Source organism: Mercenaria mercenaria, chromosome 11 (assembly GCF_021730395.1).
Source record: "Mercenaria mercenaria strain notata chromosome 11, MADL_Memer_1, whole genome shotgun sequence".
Lineage (NCBI taxonomy): Eukaryota > Metazoa > Mollusca > Bivalvia > Venerida > Veneridae > Mercenaria > Mercenaria mercenaria.
The window spans coordinates 10796307-10821580 of record NC_069371.1 but is presented as its reverse complement, the minus strand read 5'-3'; the positions used below and the strand labels follow the sequence as shown (position 1 = coordinate 10821580).

At 34.5% G+C, this 25274-nt stretch overlaps 1 protein-coding gene across 1 annotated transcript; it reads right to left on the bottom strand.

The window, feature by feature from the left end:
• Positions 1-4391: 4391 nt before the first annotated feature.
• LOC128546689 (myb-like protein X) lies at positions 4392-4919 on the bottom strand. Its single transcript, XM_053517937.1, has one exon. The coding sequence runs from the start codon at positions 4917-4919 to the stop codon at positions 4392-4394; it is 528 nt and encodes a 175-aa protein (XP_053373912.1).
• Between the last annotated feature and the right edge of the window lie 20355 nt (positions 4920-25274).

Below are 25274 nucleotides of genomic sequence, written 5' to 3'. Positions count from 1 at the left end.
AAAAGAGTGCTATATAAATGTGGTATATAATAATAATAATAATAATCAAAATATTACAAATCAGCTTCTTCAGTAAGGTTACCCTCGTAATTTAGATTACTAGTAATTTAAAACTTCTTCTGCGAAAACCAGAATTTTATGGGGATGTGATTTACAAACGTCGTAAGATTTTGTTTATAGCAATTTCCCAGTTGTATTTAGTAAAGTCATAAAACGTTTTACTAGTTTTATTATATTTTATTGCAATTAGCACATAAGACAAGATGGTAAATATTCATCAAGACAATAATATACAGATACATATGTATATATATACAACAGCAAACCAACATTACATCAAGACATATAATAGTACAGTACATTACGATACATTCGGTAACTTTGCAAAGGTGTGATAATACGGTCCATCCCTGGGTGTCAAATTAATGTTAGATTAAACTAAATGGCGGATTTTTGTTTGGACTAGAATAGAAAAAAATGCTGAACAAAATATATTTTTACTGAAAGAGGTTATGACCCAACACACTGTTTAGAGGGATACCGCATGTAAAGTGTTCAACCATTCTACCGTTGGACGCTACGCTGTCCTCTTTGATTGTGTCTGACTGAACAGGCGGAGGGCTCTGTGATAGGTAGTTCTTAAATCCCATCGAGACTGAGCTGTTTTGATTTCCGTCTTCTGGCCTCAGTCGTCGGGACCTTTAGGGTGTTTCCCTTATTGCACTGTCTTCTGCAACGGCATTGAGTACATGCGTTTTTGGTTCTTAAAGAATTTTTTATACAATTATAAGAGCACATTTGTTTTACATAACGTGTCTTCTATAACCATTGCGTGTACAAGGGATTCACCTTGCGGAAATAAATTTTATTTACATTGTCCTGTGTATTTGGTACATGATGGGGGTAAGACAGACAGCGGACGGTTCAGAAAAGTACGACCAAAATCCTAATCCCTACGGATAGATTATGAAAATAGAGGTAGCAACTATCAGGTTATGGTTAAAGTATAATTGTGGCATTTTTTTATAACTTTTACTTTACTTATATACCATTTCGAGTATTTGCCTCATGCAACAATAATCAGAAATCGAAATACGCATTATTGTATGTTAGTTTTACTTCGCGAGTTATATTAAGTTAAATTAATGCAGGTGGTATGGCAATTGTTTTCTATATTCCTACTCACTAGCCACAAAATAACACCATTCCATAACACTATGTTTGACCATCTAAAACAATTGCTGAGGTTTCATAATAACACAAACATTATGAATGGTATTTACAAATAATTAAAAGACAGCGTAACGTTATATTGTAAGCTATACATAGGCGTATATTTTACGGTATAAGGTACGGGATGACTTGGACTTAAATCAGGTATTAAATACCGAAATGGCCGAAACGATAAAATACCACAAGTAGAAAATAGCAGTGAAAGCTGTTAACGTTATATAAACTTTTAATTAATACCAAACTGATAGATTTAAGCTTCATGTATGATGATAACACAACTAACTAGATTCTATGATAATTTGTACATGTGTTGCTGTTTAATAGTTTCTTTGGAGGGGTGAAGGTTGATAACGTTCATTGGTGGTACGCTGCTCCAGTGCCGGTTAATAATTACGATTATTAATTATATGAAAAGCTAAAATCTTTTCATCTCTTTTTACAGTTACTTGTATTTAAAAAGAACGTAAAGTATTATGTACTAGTATATATATATGTATTGTTCTTTGTTTACCAAAATAAACGTAAGCTAATGACTGACGGATTTTATTCACTTACGGATTCCATGACTTACGTAAAATGTTAATATTCTATACTATAGTATAATAGTACTGTTATTTGTATATATTTATAAATACTGTCATTGACTGACGGATTTTATTCACTTACGGATTCCATGACTTACGGAAAATGTTAATATTCTATACTAGTATAATAGCACTGTTATTTGTATGCATTTATAAATACTGTCATTGACTGACGGATTTTATCCACTTACGGATTCTACGACTTACGGAAAACGTAAGTATTTATAACTGTTACTTGTATAGAATACTATAATTATACTGTTGTTGACTGACGGATTTTGTCCACTTACGGATTTCGTAACTTACGGAAAATAACTTTGCGGATCAAACATGCGATTAACCCAGTGTCCGTTCTTACGGATGGAAAGCCGCCATCTGAAGGGGAACGCTGTATTTATAACCTTTACAGCATTAATTTCCGTAAATTGTAAACAGTCTAATCGAGTCCGACCAATGAACGCGACTTACGGATTTTCTCGACCAATGAAAATGTTCCGCAAGTCTCAGGACGCTGATATTCCAGTTCCGTACAAAACTTAGATCCGTAAGCCGATTTAACTAGGAAACTGTTGTAATTGTGTGTCCTGTACCATTAGAAAAGATACATTTTGGTATTAAGCATGGATAATGGTATTGCAAAATACTTATGTCAGTTCAGAATGACTTTGGGTAAATCAGTTGTTTGTTGTGACTCACGGAAACAAGGTCTGCATTTCGGCTGCACTTCAAGTTAAATTAAAGCTTCTCAGGTAACTCGAAGACAGTTTTACATAAAGTTTAATAGAAAATCCATTAGTTTGTTCTTAGATTTATGTGTAGTTGGCATGAGAACAGCTCATATGATTTAAGTGAGACAGTACAATCGTTTGTCACCGGTTTCCACGATGGGGTAAACACTTCCCCATAGAATGTAAATATCTTCTCAAGCTTTTTATACAAGTACTTGTAATAGTTTTCAGAGAAATGAATGAAATTGAAATCAGTTTTGGTTTGGTTTTCATTACTGTAAACAGAAATAGTTCATTGATATCACTGAATTTGTGACAGGCTGGTCTCTGTCAGTGTACATTTGATAACACTTCCCCCTCCTTTGCCTCAAATAATCCTCCTGGATTATAGTTCAATATCTTATTAATATATATTTATGAATAAGTTAAAACACTTAATTTAACAACTTTTTTTTGATAATAGCAACAAGAACTTAATCACTAAACTCACATGTAAAACGTTTAAACAATTCAACAAGCAAATTTTAAAATGAATAACACTGGCAGTGTTAAAACTGTCACGTCCATCGTTAAAATTTCTTACAGAGTAACTGACACTGTTTTCTCCGATAACATCACTTCAAAGGTTAATATTTATATTTGAAATATACCCATACGGGAACGTTATTACAATAACACAAACATGCAACAATAATCGGTTTAAATGAAACACCATCTCAGAATAAGTCTTACAAATGTTTGCAATTTCAACTTCTCGAAATATTATAATAACGACCTTAATCACTGTATTTTAAAGGAATATCCAACATATTCCATGGTTTCTAGAAATAATGAGCAACTATTGACGAATATTTACCACTTGCGAACTTCAACTTACTCGCGATATGTATAAGTACATTGCATATTATATTCAACACATGACACATATTCACTGACTTGACTGAATACAGGTTAAATTATGATAGAACATCCTTTCTCATGCTTTGGTTAACTATAACCTTCTGTGTTTTGTCCACCCTAGCTTTTGTTCACTTCAAAAAAAAAACTGCACTGTATGACCTTACTTTGTTCACAGTCAATCATAATGGCTCTATGTAAGAGATAATCGAAGCGGAGTTTGTATGTCACGCAAATTAATTTTTCCTGGTCGGGTTGTTTTCCTAATGTTTTCTAAGCTTTGCACTTGTAACTGCTCTGCTATCGATGGTTCACGTCCACTAGCTATTTCCCGTAACATTTGATACATGTAAAATCTGGATCTTGATGCTGCTAATTCATTCTCTTCCTTTTTACATTTAGCTGAGCCTGGTAGTGCTAGGAGATTGTACTTGTCCAAAAGGTAAATTCTGGACATAATACAATCAATTTCACCCTCTAAATAAGCTTCTAAGCGCATTGAAGCATACTCAAGCTCCAGAAGTTTTCTGTCAGCTGACATTTCTGTCCACTTGTTAGGAGGCCATGTAAAGTTCACCTCTGATATCTTAAAGATACCCGCCTCACTCCAATCTCGTCGTCCGGGTGGACACAAGGGAAGTACACCCGTTATTAACAAGTCTTTGGCTTTTTCTGACCAAGAACTCAATTCAACCACATTATTGTTTGTATCTGTTATGTCATTGTTTGTATTTACTGTTCTTCCATTGTCTTGTTCTGTTTCATTTCCTGGTTCATTGTTGATTTTAGAGTCCATTTTGTTTGCATCTTTATGTACTTTTCGTTTTGGAATAATTATCCTTCTTACGTTTCCTTCAGTTGTTTTTACTACTTTGATTTCTCGATCTTTTTCAGTAGCTGTACCTTCATCTTCATCTTCCCTCTTTCTCTTACTATCAGACCCTAATAGTTAACTTACTATGTCTAATTCTCCCAACATAGTCATTTCACTGGTTCTTTCATCTAGAAGTGGTGTCGCAGTACCACTGTCCTGTGTATTTGTAACATTATTTACTTCTAATACTTCTTCGTTCTTTTTGTTTCTGTTTATGTCATTGTCACATTCATCTTTGTCACTTTCTTTTTCACCTTGATCTAAAACATCTCCTTCTTTGTGACCTTTAACCGATAAATTCAAAGGTTCCTCTTGAATTACCTGACTTCTCTGTTGTTCAAGATCTGACACATTGTCCTGATTATGATCGTTTTGTTTCTCACTTTGTTCTGCATTTTCATTTTTATGTTCTTCTTTGCTGTTAGACTTGTTTGCGTTATCATTTGAGTCATTATCTTTCATTTTATTTTTGACTTGTGAGGTTTTCTCTGATAATCTGTATGTTAGACCATCAGACAATGTGTTTAGGTATTTTAAGCTTACTGTGCAATTCTTACCTACGTCCGTTGTATTTATTACATTTTTCTCTTTGTCCTTATCCATTTTTATTAATTTTGTGGCAGTGTATTCGTCGCTAGTGTTTTGTTCATTTTCTTTATTTTCTTTCTTTTGTTTAGCTAACCTAACGGCCGATCTCCAACCTGCTCTCCAGTTATCCCTCTTTACCTGACCATCTTCCTGCCTTTCCGTCCACCTTATTACCAGACGCCTGGCCTCAATTGCTTCTTGTGCAGACCATTCTTCCGCATGTGATATTTTGACATAGTCTTGTGGATAAATTGACAAATAAAAGCAATTTCCCGTTGAAAAGAAATTCTTCGGCAGGCTATTGGTGGTTGCAAAATGCTTTTGCTTACAGTGTGTCAATAGATCCCCTGGCCTGGTAAAAGTTCTTTCGTGGTCACACCACGGGCAAAGAACAGACAATCTCCTATGAACTTTGGATGTTAAATGTGCATTTAACTCCGTCTTGCTAGGGTAGGTTTTCGGACAAAGCCAACACTTGAACATAGTCTGCAAATAGAATAAAGTAGATTTACTTAAAGCGAGAGAACGAATTATGTTATGAATCAGCACTTAGGATAAGCGTACATGATGCTGGACATCGGGACTGGACTTTGTTGTTGTTATTGTTGTTGTTGTTATATTTTAAAACATGTATGTATACATTCGTATATTTTTATATATTTACTTATTTATTTGTTCCAATATACTTTTGTATTTTTCTAGACTGTGATAAAGTTTTATTTTCAATATTGTGATAATTGTTGTTGTTAATTGTATTTTAAATACTGCCTACATGGACATGTTATTTATTCGGTAGTCGAAACGCGTTTTTAAATATGCCAATTCACGCATTCCGGTAAGTCATTTGAAATTACATTTAGACTTGTGATCTCTCTCTTTTAATCCAAGTAGGTATATTTGTACCCGAGTATGGCCACAGCCTGTCGACATGAAAAGCCTTAGGTCTCTGAGATTTTGAACGCTTCACTAAACAAATTAAATCTTCCATGACCCTAGTAATAAGATATGGACTTTTCCATTTATTAACTAGTTTTGAACAAATGCCCTTGTGCCTAGTTGGGTCATGTAACCAAACACACTGCCCTTCCTTAAAAGTTCTCTGTTTTGCATTTGTATCATAATGCTTTTTCTGATAGTTGACAACTTTGCCTATGTTGTCCCGGGCAAAGTCATGGATATCTTCTATCCTTTCTTGTAAATCATACACATAAGAATCTGTGTCGATAATTGGGTTTTCTTGTACTGGTCTGCCCACCACAGCACTCATTGGAAGAATAATTTCCCGTCCAAAAACCATTTTGTTCGGAGATACTTTTGTGCTTGACTGATTTGAACTACGATAGGCCATCATGACCAAAGGAAGATACACATCCCATTTATTTTGGTGAATCTGACAATATTTGGAAAGCATGGATAACAAACTTCTATTGAACCTTTCTATATTTCCGTTGACTTGTGGCCTCATACCTGAAGAATGAACCTTTTCAATATCAAGATAATTACATAATTCAGCAATCAGCCTGGACTCGAAATTACTACCCTGGTCCGTATATAATTGCAAGGGAACACCAAAGCGACAGATAAAATTGTCAACCAAGGTTTTTGCTACAGTTTTCGCCTCCTGGTCTGGTAATGGAAAGCTCTCAGTCCATTTGGTGAACCAATCGGCAATAACAAGAACATATTTATTTCCAGAACTAGTAGTTGGAAGAGGACCCAAAATGTCCATCATTATTCGTTCCATTGGTTCGCCTACCACATATTTACCTAGAGGTGCTTTGTTCTGTGTTTTAGAGAGATTGCGGGCAGTGCATACATCACACTTTTTGCAGTAGGCTTTTACACTGTCTGTTATGCCAGGCCAATAGAAGGTTTGCCTTACTTTATCAAGAGTCTTATCAAAACCGAGATGACTTGCCGTTGGTACATCATGATAATATCGCATCACTTGATTTTGCTTATTGCTTGGCACTACTAATTGCCATACAACAGTTTTAGACACTGATTGGAATTTCCTGTACAACATGCCACCCTTAACTTGCAGTCTGTCCCACTGCCTCCAAAGAGTCTTAAGAGCTGCTTTACCATGACTAACTTGGGACCAGGTCGGTCTCCCCGAGCCAGCATTGATTGCAGTGAATAGAGGTCCTATATTTGGATCTTTTAATTGCTCATTTGCAATTGTTGTAGGGTCCCATCCATCTAGAAGATACTGATTATCTGTAAGTTCTTCATTAGCCGCTTTCGCCGTTTCGCTCCTGGTCGTTGCTCTCGTCTGTTGCCCTGGTTCACTAATATTACTGTCCTCCTGTGCTTCTTCACACTCGACAGTCTCATTTAACTCTTGTTGCCTAGCACACGCTTTACAAGGCATCCGGGAGAGAGCATCTGCATTACCATGACTCTTCCCAGCCCTGTGAACAACAACAAGGTTGTACGTACCAAGTTCCTGCAACCATCTAGCAACCTGACCAGTAGGCGCTTTAAGGCTCCGCATCCAACTTACAGCAGAATTGTCAGTTCTTAACAATACTTCCTGTCCGTACAAATAATGGTGAAAGTTTTTCAAAGCTACAACAACTGCCAACAATTCTTTACGGGTAATACAGTATGCTTGCTCGTGTTTGTTCATTGTTTTGCTCATATAGGCAATAACGTGTTCTTTGCCATCTTGCTCTTGTGATAAGATTGCCCCAACTGATTTGTCGCTAGCGTCAGTGTCCAAAATGAATTTACAGTCCATACGTGGATATGCAAGAATTGGAGAAGTTGTAAGAGCTCGCTTCAGTGCATCAAAAGCTTCTTTACATTCGCTTGACCAGCAAAACTTTGAGTTCTTTTCGCACAGCTTATGCAAAGGCCTTGCCAGTTCAGCAAATCCCATTACAAATCGTCTGTAATATGACGCCAATCCTAAAAAGCTTCTAATTTGCTTTGCATTGGTAGGGACAGGCCAGTCTTGAACTGCCTTTACTTTACTTTTGTCGGTTTGTATGCCATCTTCAGATACAGTATGACCTAAAAATGAGGCGGACTTCTGGAAAAACTGACATTTGGATGTTTTAAGCTTAAGATTTGCTGACTGGAGTCTCTTAAAAACATTTTTAAGCCTCGTTAAACATTCATCAACTGTCTTGCCAGGTGTAATGATATCGTCCATGTACAAAAGAGATTCTACCCATTGAAGACCCCTGAGAACATTTTCCATCAGTCGTTGGAACGTGGATGGGGCATTAACAAGACCAAAAGGCATTACTTTGAAGTGATAAAGACCACCAGTTGCTGTTGAGAAAGCTGTTTTAAATTTATCATCCTGGTCCATCTCAATTTGCCAGAAACCTGAGCACAAGTCCATAGAGTTGAACCATTTGGCTCCAGAAAGGGAATCCAAACACTCGTCTACCCTAGGAATGGGATAAGCATCTTTCACCGTGGCCTCATTTAATTTTCTATAGTCCACACAAAATCTTGTTGACCCATCTTTCTTTGTAACCAATACTACGGGAGAGGACCAAGCGCTATTCGAGGACTCAATTATGCCTTTTGACAACATCCTGTCAATCTCCTCCTTCTCACTTTGGCGGTTTCCAAAGGGTTGTCGTCTGGGTGCTTGTCGTATAGGATGTGCATCACTGGTGTTTATTTTATGCTTTACAAGATTTGTACACCCTAACTCGTCTGATGACGTGACAAAGATATCTTTATACTTGTAGAGGAGATCACCCAATCTTTGCTTGTCATCATCATCTAGATATGTAGCACTTCTTTCTAAGAGCTCTCTTACATGGTCAGGGAGTACTCCTGCTTGGCCTTCATTTTCATGGACATTCACATTTGCACAATGGTATTGATCAGTTTCAACCTCTTCATATGATGCTTTGCATTTTGCTAAGTCTATCCCTGGACATAGTAGAACTGACTCCTCACTTCTATTGACAATACCTATACCGACGTCGGAACTGTGAGGATTGACAATTCCCTCGATCACGTTAATTGACTTTTCAGAATTCATGTCCCTTGAGCCCTCTATAAAGGCATTTTTTGTCATCTCTTCACCACCAGGAATACTGACTTTTACATATGCATAAGACTGAGGGGGTACTTCTACCATTTCTTTAACTGTAACTCTACATATCCTATCGGGTTCATGACATGCATAACATTGTACGCTATCCCCTGACAAAAATTTCAGTTGCAACTTTCCCATGTCCCAGATACTGACGTATTTTGAAATGAAATCTTGACCGATTATGCCATCTACAGTTATATCACACACGAAAATAGGATGCTCAATGGCTTTGACCTAATCTTAGATTGAAATTATCACGACAATAGATTTTAATATTGGAACCGTTCACACCTTGCATAAATAGATTTCTTTCAGTTATTGAGTCTTGTCCTACCCTATCAAACATTTATTTTGACAGCAAAGTAGCGGTGCTGCCACTGTCTAGCAGAAAGTTTATTTGCTTTCCGTTAATTTCTCCTTTCACATAATGACCATTATCGAAGTTTGCTCCATTACTAGCAACCTGTCCAACCCTGTTATTGCTATCCTTTATCTCATTACTTTCAGCTTTAACATCTTCTCTTGTTTTAGTTTCTTTTATGTCATTTGACTTTTGGTCTTGAAGTTCATTTGATTTTAAACCACCCTGATTGTCAGGTCTTTCATCATGTGACCTAGCCAACTCTCGACCTACAGAGAAGGCATCATCTCGTTTCCCGAAGCGTGATTGACTCCTTCTGATTCTCGTCGGCCATGACTGACAGCATCTGCTGTCTTCTCGGGACAATTTCTGAAGAGGTGTTCTGTAGATTGGCATATGTAGCATCTTCTCTGTGTATCTTTTGGCTTCTGATATCTTCTGTTTTCGATCTTGTCAAGCCTATACTGTATGGACCTTAGGGTTTTCTGTATTTGGTCATTGTTACTATCCGTATAATCCATTCTTGTTCTTTGATAGCCTTCGTTCTGGACATACCTTACGGTACCTCTGTGCCTAGAACTTCCGGGTGTGTCTCCAAGTAATTCCTCATACCTTTCAACAACTTCAACAGCCTCTGAAACAGTTTTACAATCACGATCCATTACTCTGCACTTCATTTCAATAGACAGTGCTTTGTAGAACTGCTGAAGTGCAAGCATTTCTTGGGCATCAGGCTCCAAATTACCATAGGCCTTCCTGGCTAAAAGGCGGAGGTCATCTCCAAAGGCGGCAATAGACTCCCCATACAATTTTACTCGACCTTGAAATTTAGATAACCATCTTGCCTGTTGTCGCGCACTACCGAATCTTTGCTCTAATGAAAGTGCAAGGCGCTCGTAATTACCTTTTGCAGATGCAGGGAGACTTGTACAAAATACTCGTGCTTGACCCTTCAGGCTTGCAGCCAAGGTGAGAAACATTTCTTTTTCAGTCCATTGGCCAAGTTCTGCACAATCCTCAAAGTGGGAAATATATTGTTCCCAGTCCTCATCTCCAGTATATTGATCCGGTTTAATAACTATTGAAGGTCTTGTTGGTCTATAGCAGTAACGAATTTGTCTGTCATCAAAAGAATGTCCGTCATCGTGTCCGTCCTCTGAGACTCTTCTGCGACGTCTTGGAGATCCTTCCTCATCTCCATGGTCACCTTGACCCATGTTAAATTCGATCTCAGGATCCGAATTATCCATGTTTATTTATCTATTTTATAAATGTGTAAAAATACACAAGATGCAAAATCAATAATTTGGCCTGACTATACCTGCCTCGCAGGGGGCTTTCCTTGGCCTTAACCTATTACCGTTTATGGTAGAGAGAGATAACTTAAGTCTTTATAAAACGTCAATTTTTTTTTTTCGCAAGATCCGATTCTTATAGCTTTTTCTGTCCGAAATCGTCAATGTCCTTATCTGCCTGTCGCCAAATCCGTATTCACACAAGTTTCCGAAATTGTAGACAAAGTACAACCAAGTATTACTAAATTAGAATTTCTTTGAAAGATATTAAGGATTCAGTTATTGTTTACACGAGTAATTTAATTAGAAATACTGTCCGGCTGCGTATTCGCGGTTCTAGATATTAGATAGAACTAATATCCCCACTTCTGACACCATTTGTAAGCTATACATAGGCGTATATTTTACGGTATAAGGTACGGGATGACTTGGACTTAAATCAGGTATTAAATACCGAAATGGCCGAAACGATAAAATACCACAAGTAGAAAATAGCAGTGAAAGCTGTTAACGTTATATAAACTTTTAATTAATACCAAACTGATAGATTTAAGCTTCGTGTATGATGATAACACAACCAACTAGATTCTATGATAATTTGTACATGTGTTGCTGTTTAATAGTTTCTTTGGAGGGGTGAAGGTTGATAACGTTCATTGGTGGTACGCTGCTCCAGTGCCGATTAATAATTACGATTATTAATTATATGAAAAGCTAAAAACTTTTCATCTCTTTTTACAGTTACTTGTATTTAAAAAGAACGTAAAGTATTATGTACTAGTATATATATGTACTGTTCTTTGTTTACCAAAATAAACGTAAGCTAATGACTGACGGATTTTATTCACTTACGGATTCCATGACTTACGTAAAATGTTAATATTCTATACTATAGTATAATAGTACTGTTATTTGTATATATTTATAAATACTGTCATTGACTGACGGATTTTATTCACTTACGGATTCCATGACTTACGGAAAATGTTAATATTCTATACTAGTATAATAGCACTGTTATTTGTATGCATTTATAAATACTGTCATTGACTGACGGATTTTATCCACTTACGGATTCTACGACTTACGGAAAACATAAGTATTTATAACTGTTACTTGTATAGAATACTATAATTATACTGTTGTTGACTGACGGATTTTGTCCACTTACGGATTTCGTAACTTACGGAAAATAACTTTGCGGATCAAACATGCGATTAACCCAGTGTCCGTTCTTACGGATGGAAAGCCGCCATCTGAAGGGGAACGCTGTATTTATAACCTTTGCAGCATTAATTTCCGTAAATTGTAAACAGTCTAATCGAGTCCGACCAATGAACGCGACTTACGGATTTTCTCGACCAATGAAAATGTTCCGCAAGTCTCAGGACGCTGATATTCCAGTTCCGTACAAAACTTAGATCCGTAAGCCGATTTAACTAGGAAACTGTTGTAATTGTGTGTCCTGTACCATTAGAAAAGATACATTTTGGTATTAAGCATGGATAATGGTATTGCAAAATACTTATGTTAGTTCAGAATGACTTTGGGTAAATCGGTTGTTTGTTGTGACTCACGGAAACAAGGTCTGCATTTCGGCTGCACTTCAAGTTAAATTAAAGCTTCTCAGGTAACTCGAAGACAGTTTTACATAAAGTTTAATAGAAAATCCATTAGTTTGTTCTTAGATTTATGTGTAGTTGACATGAGAACAGCTCATATGATTTAAGTGAGACAGTAAAATCGTTTGTCACCGGTTTCCACGATGGGGTAAACACTTCCCCATAGAATGTAAATATCTTCTCAAGCTTTTTATACAAGTACTTGTAATAGTTTTCAGAGAAATGAATGAAATTGAAATCATTTTTGGTTTGGTTTTCATTACTGTAAACAGAAATAGCCCGCCCGCTTAGCTCAGTAGGTAGAGCGTCGGTCTACGGATCGCGGGGTCGTGAGTTCGATCCTCGGGCGGGGCGTATGTTCTCCGTGACTATTTGATAAACGACATTGTGTCTGAAATCATTAGTCCTCCACCTCTGATTCATGTGGGGAAGTTGGCAGTTACTTGCGGAGAACAGGTTTGTACTGGTACAGAATCCAGGAACACTGGTTAGGTTAACTGCCCGCCGTTACATAACTGAAATACTGTTGAAAAACGGCGTTAAACCCAAAACAAACAAACAAAAACAGAAATAGTTCATTGATATCACTGAATTTGTGACAGGCTGGTCTCTGTCAGTGTACATTTGATAACAATATTTGATACCTTAGATTCAAAACTCTACTAACTGCTCAAAAAGAGAACATTGAATACTTACATTACTTAGAAAAGTAACTGTAATAAAATTATTCGCATTACCAAAATTAATTTACCCTCTTACAGTTTTACCAAACCTATTAAATAAAGTAATGAAAGAGATTAAAACACAAATATTTAAATTCCTGTGAGATAATAAACAAGACAAAATTAAAGGAATAAATGATAAACTTAGATTACTTCATAGATGCTTTAAAGGCACTGGCCTCCGGATCGTTCGACAACAAAATAAGAAAAGAAATAGGTATCTATATTTTTAGGAAAGTTTTGAAATTTAGTTACTAACAGACTTTATAAGGAAATACTTTAGAACTGAAAATCTAAAAAGTACTCTAGGTAGACTGCCTTAATTATAAATATTTATATTTAACGCGCTAAAAAACACATAGTCCTCCGTGGCGATTTTGGTACAGACAGCGGAATTTTTATTGCCGCGGCAGCCCAATTTCGATTCCCGACGCAGGTATCTTTTTCTCCTTGATTTGGTATTCTGTAGATAGATCATATTCAAATGTTCATAAAACAACCAAACTTCAATTTTAAATACAGATCATTTTTAGCCATAATCTGGAGGTCTTTTAAAGCTTGTCGGATGATAAAAGTAACCAAGGACAATGGAAGATTTTTTATAGTCTGTTATCATCTAAAGCTGGAGGAGAACTAATTTTTGAATGCGATTATTTGCAGAGAGAAATTGATATTATATGTAATTCCAACACATATTTTTTAGAGATTTATTAGTGGTTTGTGTAAATATAATACTCAAGAAAATAACAAGAGTGTAAATAAACAGATAATATGGAATAATACTATGCCCCAACGATAACTTGATATTTACAAACATGACTATAAATAGATTAAAATGGAACATAGGGAATTCAATATTTTCCTAACATGTTACAATCTAAATACTTGCAGGTTTTGTAGCAGTTACGAATTAGCTCAGTGGTAAAGCATAGAGTCCATGTTCAACATATCTTTTCCCGTGTGGGTTCGAAACTCAGCACCGACATTTATTTTTTTTTAAATTTTTATTTCACTTTTGCATAAAAATTAAGATTCCTTCATGAGCTCTGTGACAATACCACAGAGAGGTATCTAAAGGCAGATCAGAATAGTTTATTACATAACAAAGATGATATTGTATAAATGCATGCACTTAGCCATGCAAATAATGAACATACTAGTGTCTTATATAAAGACATATAAATTATACAAATACAAGTATGCCTACGGGCAGAATGTCGAGCCCACCAGCACCTTTGACCTCTAAGTGCGACCTTGACCTTGGACCAAGGGACCTGCTTCTTACGCATGACACTCCGTCTTATAATGATGAACATTTATGCCAAGTTACATCAAAATCCTACCATGCATGAAGGAGAAATGCTCCGGACAAACTTCAATTTGACCTTTGAGACAGAAAAATGGGGTTTGCGCATGACATACCTTCTCATTGTGTTAAACATTAATGCGAAATATAAACAAGATTGGTCCATGCATGTCAAAGTTATGGTCCGGACAAAATTGGACGGACGCACGCACACACATACACTGAAAGTGGCGACTATATCGAGCTCACCGCAAGCGTGCTCGACAACAAACCATCAAAGAAAGAAACAAAAATACGGAAGAAAACGAATAGGAAAAAAAATCTGAAAATAAACAACCCTCGTGAGGATTCGAACCCACAAAACGATCTGCTTACACCCAGTTATTGTCTGCATTTTACCCAACTGAGCTATGTTGCCATATACTTAGTGGATATTTGAAATGAAAGAAATACTAATAATTGCGTGTCAAGTAATGTGCAAGCATTATGAATGGTTATTTCATCAGTTATCATGAATTAGACTCGTCCTCGCGTTTCGGCGGGAATCACGTTATCATTGGGGATAAGTACATACATTAAACTTGAAAACAAAACGTTTTTCCTATAGACTGGTATGAAAGGGGAATAAAGCATTAAGAACACTTATTTGGTAACAGAACAAGAACATTTCATCAGTTTGTCTCATTTTAATATGATATAGCAAACAGAATATGTTTGAAGTTTTGCAACCTTATATCAAGCATTCCAAATGCTATAAACGTATTTTGTTGCCCTGATTTTTTGCCGGATGTTTTTGATTTAATGCGCATGCGCTTTTTACGTGTAGCAAAAAGACCGCTCAACAATAAACAAACCTACATAAAATCATCATTAAATTACGAATTGTTTTGCCACAGTAAAGAAAATTTGATCACACAATTTAGTGTGTAGAATGCCTTGGTTAAGATAGGTATGTTATTAATCATATCTCACCTGAGAAGCCCGCTTTATTCTTATTTTCGTCAGAAAAGAACAAGTATTCCGAAGTCGAGATCCACTTACAAAACAAATATAGAACCTGTTTCTTACATTTGAAAATGTCATATTTTCTTTCATTTTATCTGCCTTCAAATATCTGTTATTTATATTTTCCTCCGACTTGGGTGACATCTATTATAGATTCTTAGGGGATGCAGCTCTTTGTCAAGTAATATACGCGAAATTATTACGTAACTAGTATGCAACTGACATGATAAAACATAGGTCGTCTTGGTGATCAAGACCGTAACTTTGACTTGTATGTAATTTCGAGGATGTCACCTAATTAGACCGGATCATAAAGTTACTAAAGCATTAAAGATGTCTTTGATGTGGCTTACACGCCACAACCCGTGTATCATTGAAGGTTCATGGTCTCTAAATTGCTTTTTGTACTTTTAGCATGTGTAAATTGTGAGTTCTGCTCAACCCGGGGCTAAAGGGCGTGGACGGTAGCAAACGTTTCCACTACCGTCCATGAACAGGCTCAATCAAACCGAGCCTGCAACATTTTCGTTTTTGTCGTGTTGAGCGACCTGTGAAGTTTCTACTTTTTCTATTTTACTGACTAATGCCCTTCGGTCAGCAATGCCATAATAAGTACGCATTCGGATTTATATATCACGTGGCGGATCTGTTTTGTAAATAAAAATATTTAAAATTTTAAATAAAATCTATAAGAATATCCTGTGGACATTTTCTTCTGAAACGAAGTTCATATAGAAATAAAAGTCTAAAATCTGGATCAAATCAAGGACTTAATTACAGTTGGAATTTATTCACTTAAGGAAAATAGGTAATATATTTCTAATGTTTATTTTCTGGATCATTTTCATATTCTTAATATAGCTGAAATGTACCGTGCGCAGAAATCATTTCACCTTCAAATAACAGAAAAATTATATTAAATTTATATTCCGGAAAAACAAACAAAAAATAGATTATGGTCCAAAAACAGATAAAGAATGTAAGTGTATAACACCTCTCCCACAACCCACAACCTACCACTGCAGTAACCACCCCTAACACTACGATTGTTTTTAATAAAAACTTTAAAATTTAAAGAATCTAATAAAATTTAATAGAAATAAAATAACAATTTTAAGGTGATAATTACTATTTGAATACGGAATAAATTTATCCCCATTTATGATTTTGGTATAATTAGATACAAAATTAAATGAGGGATTGGGTCCGTCTTTGTTAAATTTAACATAGGGGACTGTAGGGTACTTTATATGACTGGTGTGCGTGTCGGGGTGGTAGGTTGAGGGGTACATCAGTTGGAATAAATCTGTAACTCCGCCAAAAATATTTAGTTTTATTTTTAAAATTCATACTTCAATTATTCTTAATAAAACTTTTACTTTTTAAGTTCGACTTTTAATGATATTATGATGTAAGCTAATTGCTACAGGTTCTGTCAGATCATGTTTAATAATATCGGAAAATATCGGAAAATATCAATTTTTCATTTTTATTTAACCTAAATTTGGCGAGATGAAATATCAATATTGTTGAAAAATATTTAAATGCCTGTCCATTATGAATTTTGAATTATCAGTTAGAATGCACATTAGTCAAAGTATCTCATTACGAGCAAGGCAGTTGTAGATGTGCAAAGATTTACATAATTATATTTCCTTTGTCCTGCATTGGTGATTTATTATAATACTGACTCATATTGATCGAATAGATTGAAATGTGATATAACTTAATGTAGTTTATATTGTGCGGTCATGTCTTTTTGCCCTACGTAGAGTGCGTATGCGCTAAATTTTACTTTCGTTGCTAAGGATCGCGCCAAGTGTAAATCCATCTGTTAAACATGCGCTAGAACAAGAGGGTATTTCTTATACATTTATAAGAAATGAATTACTTGAGGACAAATTAATAGACTCAACAGAACCAAATTAATTACTTTATGACACGTAAATGAGCAACAAACCAAAATCAATTTTTAAGTCAGAAATGAAGTGGTCATCGATTATATCGAACATCCCCTCCAACTGGTCAAACAAATACGCATAACCACATAAAGTAATAACCGATACAAAAATAAGAAGTTTTCAATGCAACCATCTGATGATAATTCTCCCAACAAACAAATCTATAATCAGATATGAACTATCAGAATCAAATCTATGTTATTTTTGCAATATATATGTTGAAACACAAGAACACATGTTTTAGGAATGTAACTGCGTACAATAATTATGGAATAAGATTCACATTTATCTTGATAAGAACATGCCTGAAATTCAATTGAATTTCGAGATGGTCAATTTTTGTATCGCTGAAATAAACGTAAAACGAAAAAAGTGATTAATTGGTTTATATTCCTAATGATGGCTTTATGTCATATCTTAAAATTGAAACGAAATTTCACTACTAAATGAAAAATTGAGCCAACATTATGTGAAACAAATGGTCTGGTTTTGAGGCGCCTGTTTGCTGTTGCGTTACAGTTGTTTTTTACTATGTATAATGTCTTTTATAAAAGTGTGAATACACATGTCAAAATGTTATTTAATTACATTTTGCAGTAGCAATAATCGTTATAAATGCGGATAATTATATATACTTTGAAATTATCTGAACATTCCATGCATTTAGCTTTCCTTTTCTTTAGTCATTTCTTTGCTTTCTCACATTTTCCAATAAATTTACATAAATAAATTTTTCGTTGACATCTAGGTAATATAATGATTGCTTGATCTGATGACTATTAAATATATGTTTATTTCTAATGTTAAAAAAATGTTTCCCTATGTCATAATGTTTGTAAATGTACAAAGATTGAAAAATATATTATAAAAATGAAAAAATACCATCCAATACTTTACATAAAGAACCATATCCTTTTAAGGACACTAGCAGGGGTAGAGGAGTGACTTGCTTTAATATGATTTTCTCCACATTTCTAAAGAATAAACATGATGTGTAGTACTAGTATACTAAAATGAATATGAAAGATTGAACTATAACATGGTACTATTCTAATAACATTTTATTCATCATTATTCTTTTAAGAGAACAAAATATGTAAAAGTCAATTGTTATCTTCAAACAGATTCAAATCTCTTATCAGTATTTTAAATGAGCCAACATTTTGTGTACTGTATGGGAGGCCCATAAACAAACAAAATGTATCACAATATTTTCCTAATTGCCAGAAAAAGTTCCTGACAGATCTAATTATGTTTGTGTTATCTGTTTTCTTCCCCATTGACAAAAAATAGTATAATTCAAGAATGGGTTCATTAAAAAAAACTGTGATATACTTTTATAGAGCACCCTTAAAGAGAACAGACTGCTAATTTTTATGCAATTTCCTTCATAACTAAAGGAGTTGAATCACATTAAACACTTCACCAAATTGTGAATTTCTGGTCTGAATAAAAAAGAAAATGTATTATATGAACTAAATCTTTAGGCCCACCTTCATCAAAGCATGGACCCTTCTTATTTTCTGCCAGCAAACCAGACTACTTCATAGTACAAATTCATGTATTAATTGGTCGACATTTCTTTCATTATTTACATTTATTAACAAATATTTACGCCTCTAGACCAAGACAACCAGTCGGAATCCGTTATATTTACATGTTGAAAATCTGAAAATCAACCATTTAATTCGGGGTTACATTAAATGCTTACAGGCAAGAAGTCAGAGTTTCATTTTCAACAGTTTATCTAATACTTGTATGTCTGGAATTTAGTTTTACTACTTTTATGTAGACTGTGTGTAATAAAATAGTACAAATATGCCTCAGAGAAGGAAACGAACACATCTTATGTCGGGATACTAAAAACAAAACATTTAAAGATTCCTTGTTTGGTCAATACAGTAAAATATATAGAAATGTTCATAGATAATTTACATCATGTTTAATGGATAACTCGAGTACAAACAACTACCAATAAATTTATCAAACTCTTTATCAGACCACCTCACAGAAGACTATTTACATCTAAGCATAACATTTTTATAGACCTAACTAGAGATACTCGCATACATCAGCTAGTGAAATAGTGTTTAACAAAAAATATAACCAGCATTTATTTTGATATCTTCATTGAAATGTGTATTTGTCCACGTGTAACACTGTGCCAGTCCCTTTTAAAAAAGGACAACTGTAAACTTTATTCAAAGTTCATTATTCTATTGCAGGATGCACATGTAATCACTTTGGCACAGTTCTGTGAGGTGGTCTGAGAAAGAGTTTGATAAATTCATTGGTAATTGTTTTATCAGTATTTCAAATGAGCCAACATTTTGTGTACAGTATGGGAGGCCCATAAATTTATCACAGTTTTTTTCCTAATTGCCAGAAAAAGTTCCTGAAAAATCTAATTATTTTTGGGTATCTGTTTCCTTCCCCAAGGAAAAAAGTGATATAACTCAAGAATGAATTCATAATAAGACTGTGATATACTTTTATAGAACACCCATCAAGAGAACAGACTGCCAATTTTTATGCAATTTCCTTCATAAATAAAGGAGTTGAATAAAATCAAATACTTCACCAAGTTGTGAATTTCTGGTCTGAATGAAAAAAGAAAATGTATTATATGAACTAAATCTTTAGGCCCACCTTCATCAAAGCATGAACTTATCTTATTTTCTGCCAGCAAACCAGACTACTTCATAGTACAAATTCATGTATTAATTGGTCGACAGTTCATTCATTATTTACATTTATTAACAAATATATTTACGCCTCTAGACCAAGACAACCAGTCGGAATCCGTTATATTTACCTGTTGAAAATCTGAAAATCAACCATTTAATTCGGGGTCACATCAAGGCAAAAACAAACTCCTATTAACGCTCCCTACAGAGCCTTGGATGACTCCAGTATCATTATCACATACTGATAATGATGAATGTTGAACAGCAGCTGTTTAACAAGAAATATAACCAGCATTTATTTTGATATCTTCATTGAAATGTGTTTTTGTCCACGTGTAACATTGTGCCAGTCTCTTTTAAAAAAGGACAACTGTAAACTTTATGCAAAGTTCATTATTCTATTACAGGATGCACATGTAATCACGTTGGCACAGTTCTGTGAGGTGGTCTGAGAAAGAGTTTGATAAATTCATTGGTAATTGTTTGTACTCGAGTTATCCGTTAAACATGATGTAAATAATCTATGAACATTTCTATATATTTTACTATATTGACCAAACCAGGAATCTTTAAATGTTTTGTTTTTAGTATCCCGACATAAGATGTTTTCGTTTCCTTCTCTGAGGCATATTTGAACTATTTTATTACACACAGTCTACATAAAAGTAGTAAAACTAAATTTCAGACATACAAGTATTAGATAAACTGTTGAAAATGAAACTCTGACTTCTTGCCTGTAAGCATTTGTTTTACTAAACGATGGAAATGGCCATATATCTGAGCACTAAAGCCACGCATTACAGGTTTCTCCTTTAAAATTCTTTTGATGTTTACACAATCATCTGTCAAATTTCCCGTCACCAATAACTGAATGATAGTATCTTTGCAAAATTGGATCATCTGGAAACCCCTACTGATGACCTGATGGTGTGGATAATTTACTCAGAATAGTTTTTTTTAAAGATTCGCTGACAAATGCTGTTATGTACTATTTCACGTTTCAATAATGTGATACAAACTTTGACTGTGTCACAAATTGACATACGGGCCTTATTTTATCTGTATTGTAAATGCAGGTATTGCATCATCTTTTTGTAAATTTTTGAGTTATTGAGGTAAATGTCAGATTTCACGCATAAAATACCTCTCATATTTTTCTGTATTTCATAACTTAAATTTCCATGTAAATTTCATTAAATTCGGTTCAGTAATAAGAAAGTTGATATTTTATAAACTTCAGTAATTCGTGTTTTTATCCCCAAAACCACTATAATGGGCCTCAAATTGTCAATTTCAATCCGCGCCAAAGTAGTCAGATTTCCCGGCTATATCGTGAATCCCGTGAAAATGACAATAGTCATAGCATACGCATAGACCGTGAATCCCATGAAATTTAGTATTTGGCGGGACATTACCCTTTAAATAGACTGGACTAGATATGCCTTGCGCACACCACCTTCCGACATTGTAGACGAATCTATGTCTGATTAATTTTTCTTGCTAGAAATTTATGCTCGATCGAGGTAAGAAATTTATTTGTTAGATTTTTGTATAATTTTTGCATTACGATTTTTATTTGGTAAATTTTTGTGCATTCTACAGAATTCTGTAACATTTACTTTTCGGCATATGATTTTAGCTAGTTTCGGTATGTCAGGATAATTTATTAAATTTTTTAGACTTTTGTAAATTATTTAGAACGAGGAATCTAAAATGTTTCGTTTATATAAGATGTTAGATTTATACTGAAATTTGAATCATGATAATTATAAAGCACTGTTTCAAAACCTTATGTCAAACATTTTTGTTAATTATGGAACGCCATTACTGCATTGTATTGTTATGTATAAATTTATATGGCAAGTCTAGTACCATGTATGTAATATATTATTGTAATTTGTAATTGTGTGCCGTCTATAGCACATCTAATTAATATCCGTTTTAGTGTATGGCATTAGATATTATATGGATGCCAACTATCATATAACGTTTTATTTATATTGAATTTTGTTAATTTGTAGTTGTAAATAATAGCTGCAGTTTATCATTTCCATTACTATAATGTTTCATCATATACTTTTCATATCATTTCATACTTTAACTTTAGTCTTTTAAGTAAGTAATTTTTGTAATAATGAAAGTAATTAGTGACGTATTTGAATCACGTGACGTATGAACTTAGTAGCACATATGTTTTGTATAAGAAGCACGTATTATTTATGGGAGCCGAAGGAGGTATGGTGTACCCAAAGGAGCAGTTTTATGCCCTTGTTTTTCTTGTTTCGTTATGGTGCTTACCATATGTTATATATTTTAGCTTCTTCCGCCAGACGATTTTCCTGATGATGTCATAACCCGGAAGTACAATGCCCGAGGTTCACTTGTCTTCACTCGCCTGGATGTGATATTCCCAGCGCAGAGCTTACGTCCCATGGTTGTGCCGTAAACCGCAAAGACGATGATTTTTGTTATCCTCTGAAGTCAGCTCAGGGATGCAATCACCTACCACCATAGGGAGCCAATACGGAATCAACGTATTCACGGTTTAAAGGGACTCTTTTTCAAGATACGTTTTGATATTGTTTGTGCTACTTAAAGTTCGCAATTAAATTAAAGAACTGTACCACGTCACATTAGAATGGAACTATACGAACTTTGTATCTGGTGATACTGAACTTTTTTTTTCTTATAATCAGTTTTTTTTTCTTCATATCATCTATTCATTGTAAATAATCATCTTATGTAAATAAATTTGTAAATATTGTAAAGGGTGTTGATTTGTTCTGATGGTAACTGTCGCCGGTACGGTCTTTCCTGTCACAGACTGTAATATATTTGATTTCAAATGCATTCCTGAATTATGTATATCTGTGCAATTCTCATACGGAATATTTAATTATAATATGACTTTCTGTGTCATACCTCCAATATTAGGGACCACAATGGAAATAAGGGGAAACCTTTCCTCCTTTTTGTGTTGTCCCTGGTATTGGTGAACATTACATGGCATTAATTTCATATAATTCATCTATTTCATGCCATATGTCTAAGTCTGATTAATTTCACCATTGTAATATGTATCATTATGCATCAATTTGTCATTTGTTTTAAATTGCCATGTTATGTACACTTGTGCCATATAAAACTTTTACTTACCAGGATAGATTTGTTGCCGTGAATAATGTTTTAGCTCATCTGTTTCTATTAAGAAGGGGCTATTGTAAACACAATCAATGAATTAACGTTTATTCTAAAAAGTCCTCAAATAAAGGTCTTATATTTGAACTTCTAAATCCATTTTTTGCCATATGATAGAATAAGATGAATTCAACTAAAAACAAAAAATTGCAAAAAAAGTCATTATACACCTGCCAGTGTCCTTAAAACAATACTGTTATTGAATTATGTCGTAGTTAAAATCCTTGTTATTTCCATTTAAAGTGTTACATAGCTAGCATGTGGTTTAATGCCTGTAAACATGTCGCTCTAGGAGTATTTTAAAACCAAGAACGCAATTGTTGGAAAGTATGTGATACCTGCATTAGCGGAGACCATGTTTCCTACTGTTTCCACCCTAGCCTGGACGAAACCTGAATCCTCTATGCAGACTTGAGCGACTGTTTGTCCTTCAAGATCAAGCAAAACGAATTCGTTGTTCAGTAAGTAACGTGTTGATATGTTGTTGTATAATGCCGTGTCGTGCGGCATCAGAGACATAAATTCCGATGAAAACAAGCGAACTTGTTTACAGAGGTACAACTTTGTGATGTGTAAGTCTTTGTGACGTCCATAAGATCTTTTTGCTTTATTTGAATAAAGTTTAAGAAAACATTGTGGAGTCATATTTTCTAACTTTGTATACCGTTGATAAGACGGAACCCAGTACGGTTGAAGATTACGTTGAAGTAAAGTTGAAAAGAAAAAATCAGAGTTAAATGCATACGTTTTGTTGTTCAAACTGAGTATCCACTGCCTTCTCATTGAGTTTTTAACAGTCCGTAGTAAATTGTATGGATTTCGCTGCGGTTGAAAATTAGCAATGGTGACTACTATTACCTTGCTTTGTTGGACATCACCTGTTGTCTCAGTGAAGACGGCTTCAATAAACCATTGCTTTGGCCAAGGTGACAGCAGTTGCGATAGAGCACCGCGTATTTGTTCAATAGCAAACGGTTGTTCAGATGTCAGCTTAAGGCTCACTGTGACTTCCGGAATGATCCATTCTTCCATAGGGAATTTGCATTTCCCGGTAGCATCATGAAGTTGACCAGAAGGACAATGGACAGCTCTGCAGCTACCGTATCCCTTCTAAAATAACAATTATAGAAATCAAAATACTATCACATAACAACAATTTTATCACTGATTATTTGAAGCGTTCTTTATATATTTCTTTCATCTTTCAAATAATGAATTTATGCCTCATGCAAAACGACCCAAGGTGTAGTTAGGTTATCTGAAGATATTTTGAAGAACATTTATTTGTGTTGTTTAGTATTCAGGCCATGTATTATTTGAAGTTTAAAGTTGGCAATCACATGATATTCTAGCAGTACATTTAGTAAATATTTCGCACAATAAGAAAAATAAAGTGTAAAGAAATTATTTTATTGTAACGACAGTAATTCATTCATTTAACAACCTCTTCCTTTTAAAAAGTTGATAAATTTATATAGATAAGTTTTGTTTTTATGCAAGAATCTATACTGTTTTCAAAGATACAGAGGTTTAGATAATGAATTTTAATGTCGGTTAAGCTGTATGAACCGTTATCAAAGAATGCGTCCTTCCAGTTCCTACCTTTGTTATAACGTAATTGCACGTTAACATCATTTATTGCTAATGTTGTACCAACAATAAGTCATTGTATTTTTTTTAATCTAAGCCTACAAGATATAATTTATTTTTATCTAAGGCAAGTTGACGGGCAAGATAATGGGTAAGGGTAGACATTAGCACAGATTCAACAGTAAATTCACTTCTTGTATTGTTCTTTTCTTTTCTTTTGGCTATTTGAGTTAATAGAATTATTTTTTGTTCCGTCTATATTATTATCTAAAATAACAATTGTAAATATTTTCAACATTTTCAAGTGTAAGTATATTTTCCCTTAGAGATTATCAATAAAAATAAGACCTTGAGTTTTTAGTTCTTCATTGTTATTACCAGATTTAGCTGCACATAATTTTAGAAATCGTCTACAAATTCGCCATTGCAGTTACAGTAAATGCAGACCTACAAGTTTCATTTAGATTGAGGAAGACAAGATTTATGTCCCTTTGCAATTATATATAAAGTACATACATAGTTTTATTGTTTCATTATATCTATAGTTACTTAGT

What these genes read in the sequence shown, in the direction of transcription:
- LOC128546689 (XM_053517937.1), bottom strand. Translation starts at nt 4,919, where the DNA reads ATGGATAAGGACAAAGAGAAAAATGTAATAAATACAACGGACGTAGGT.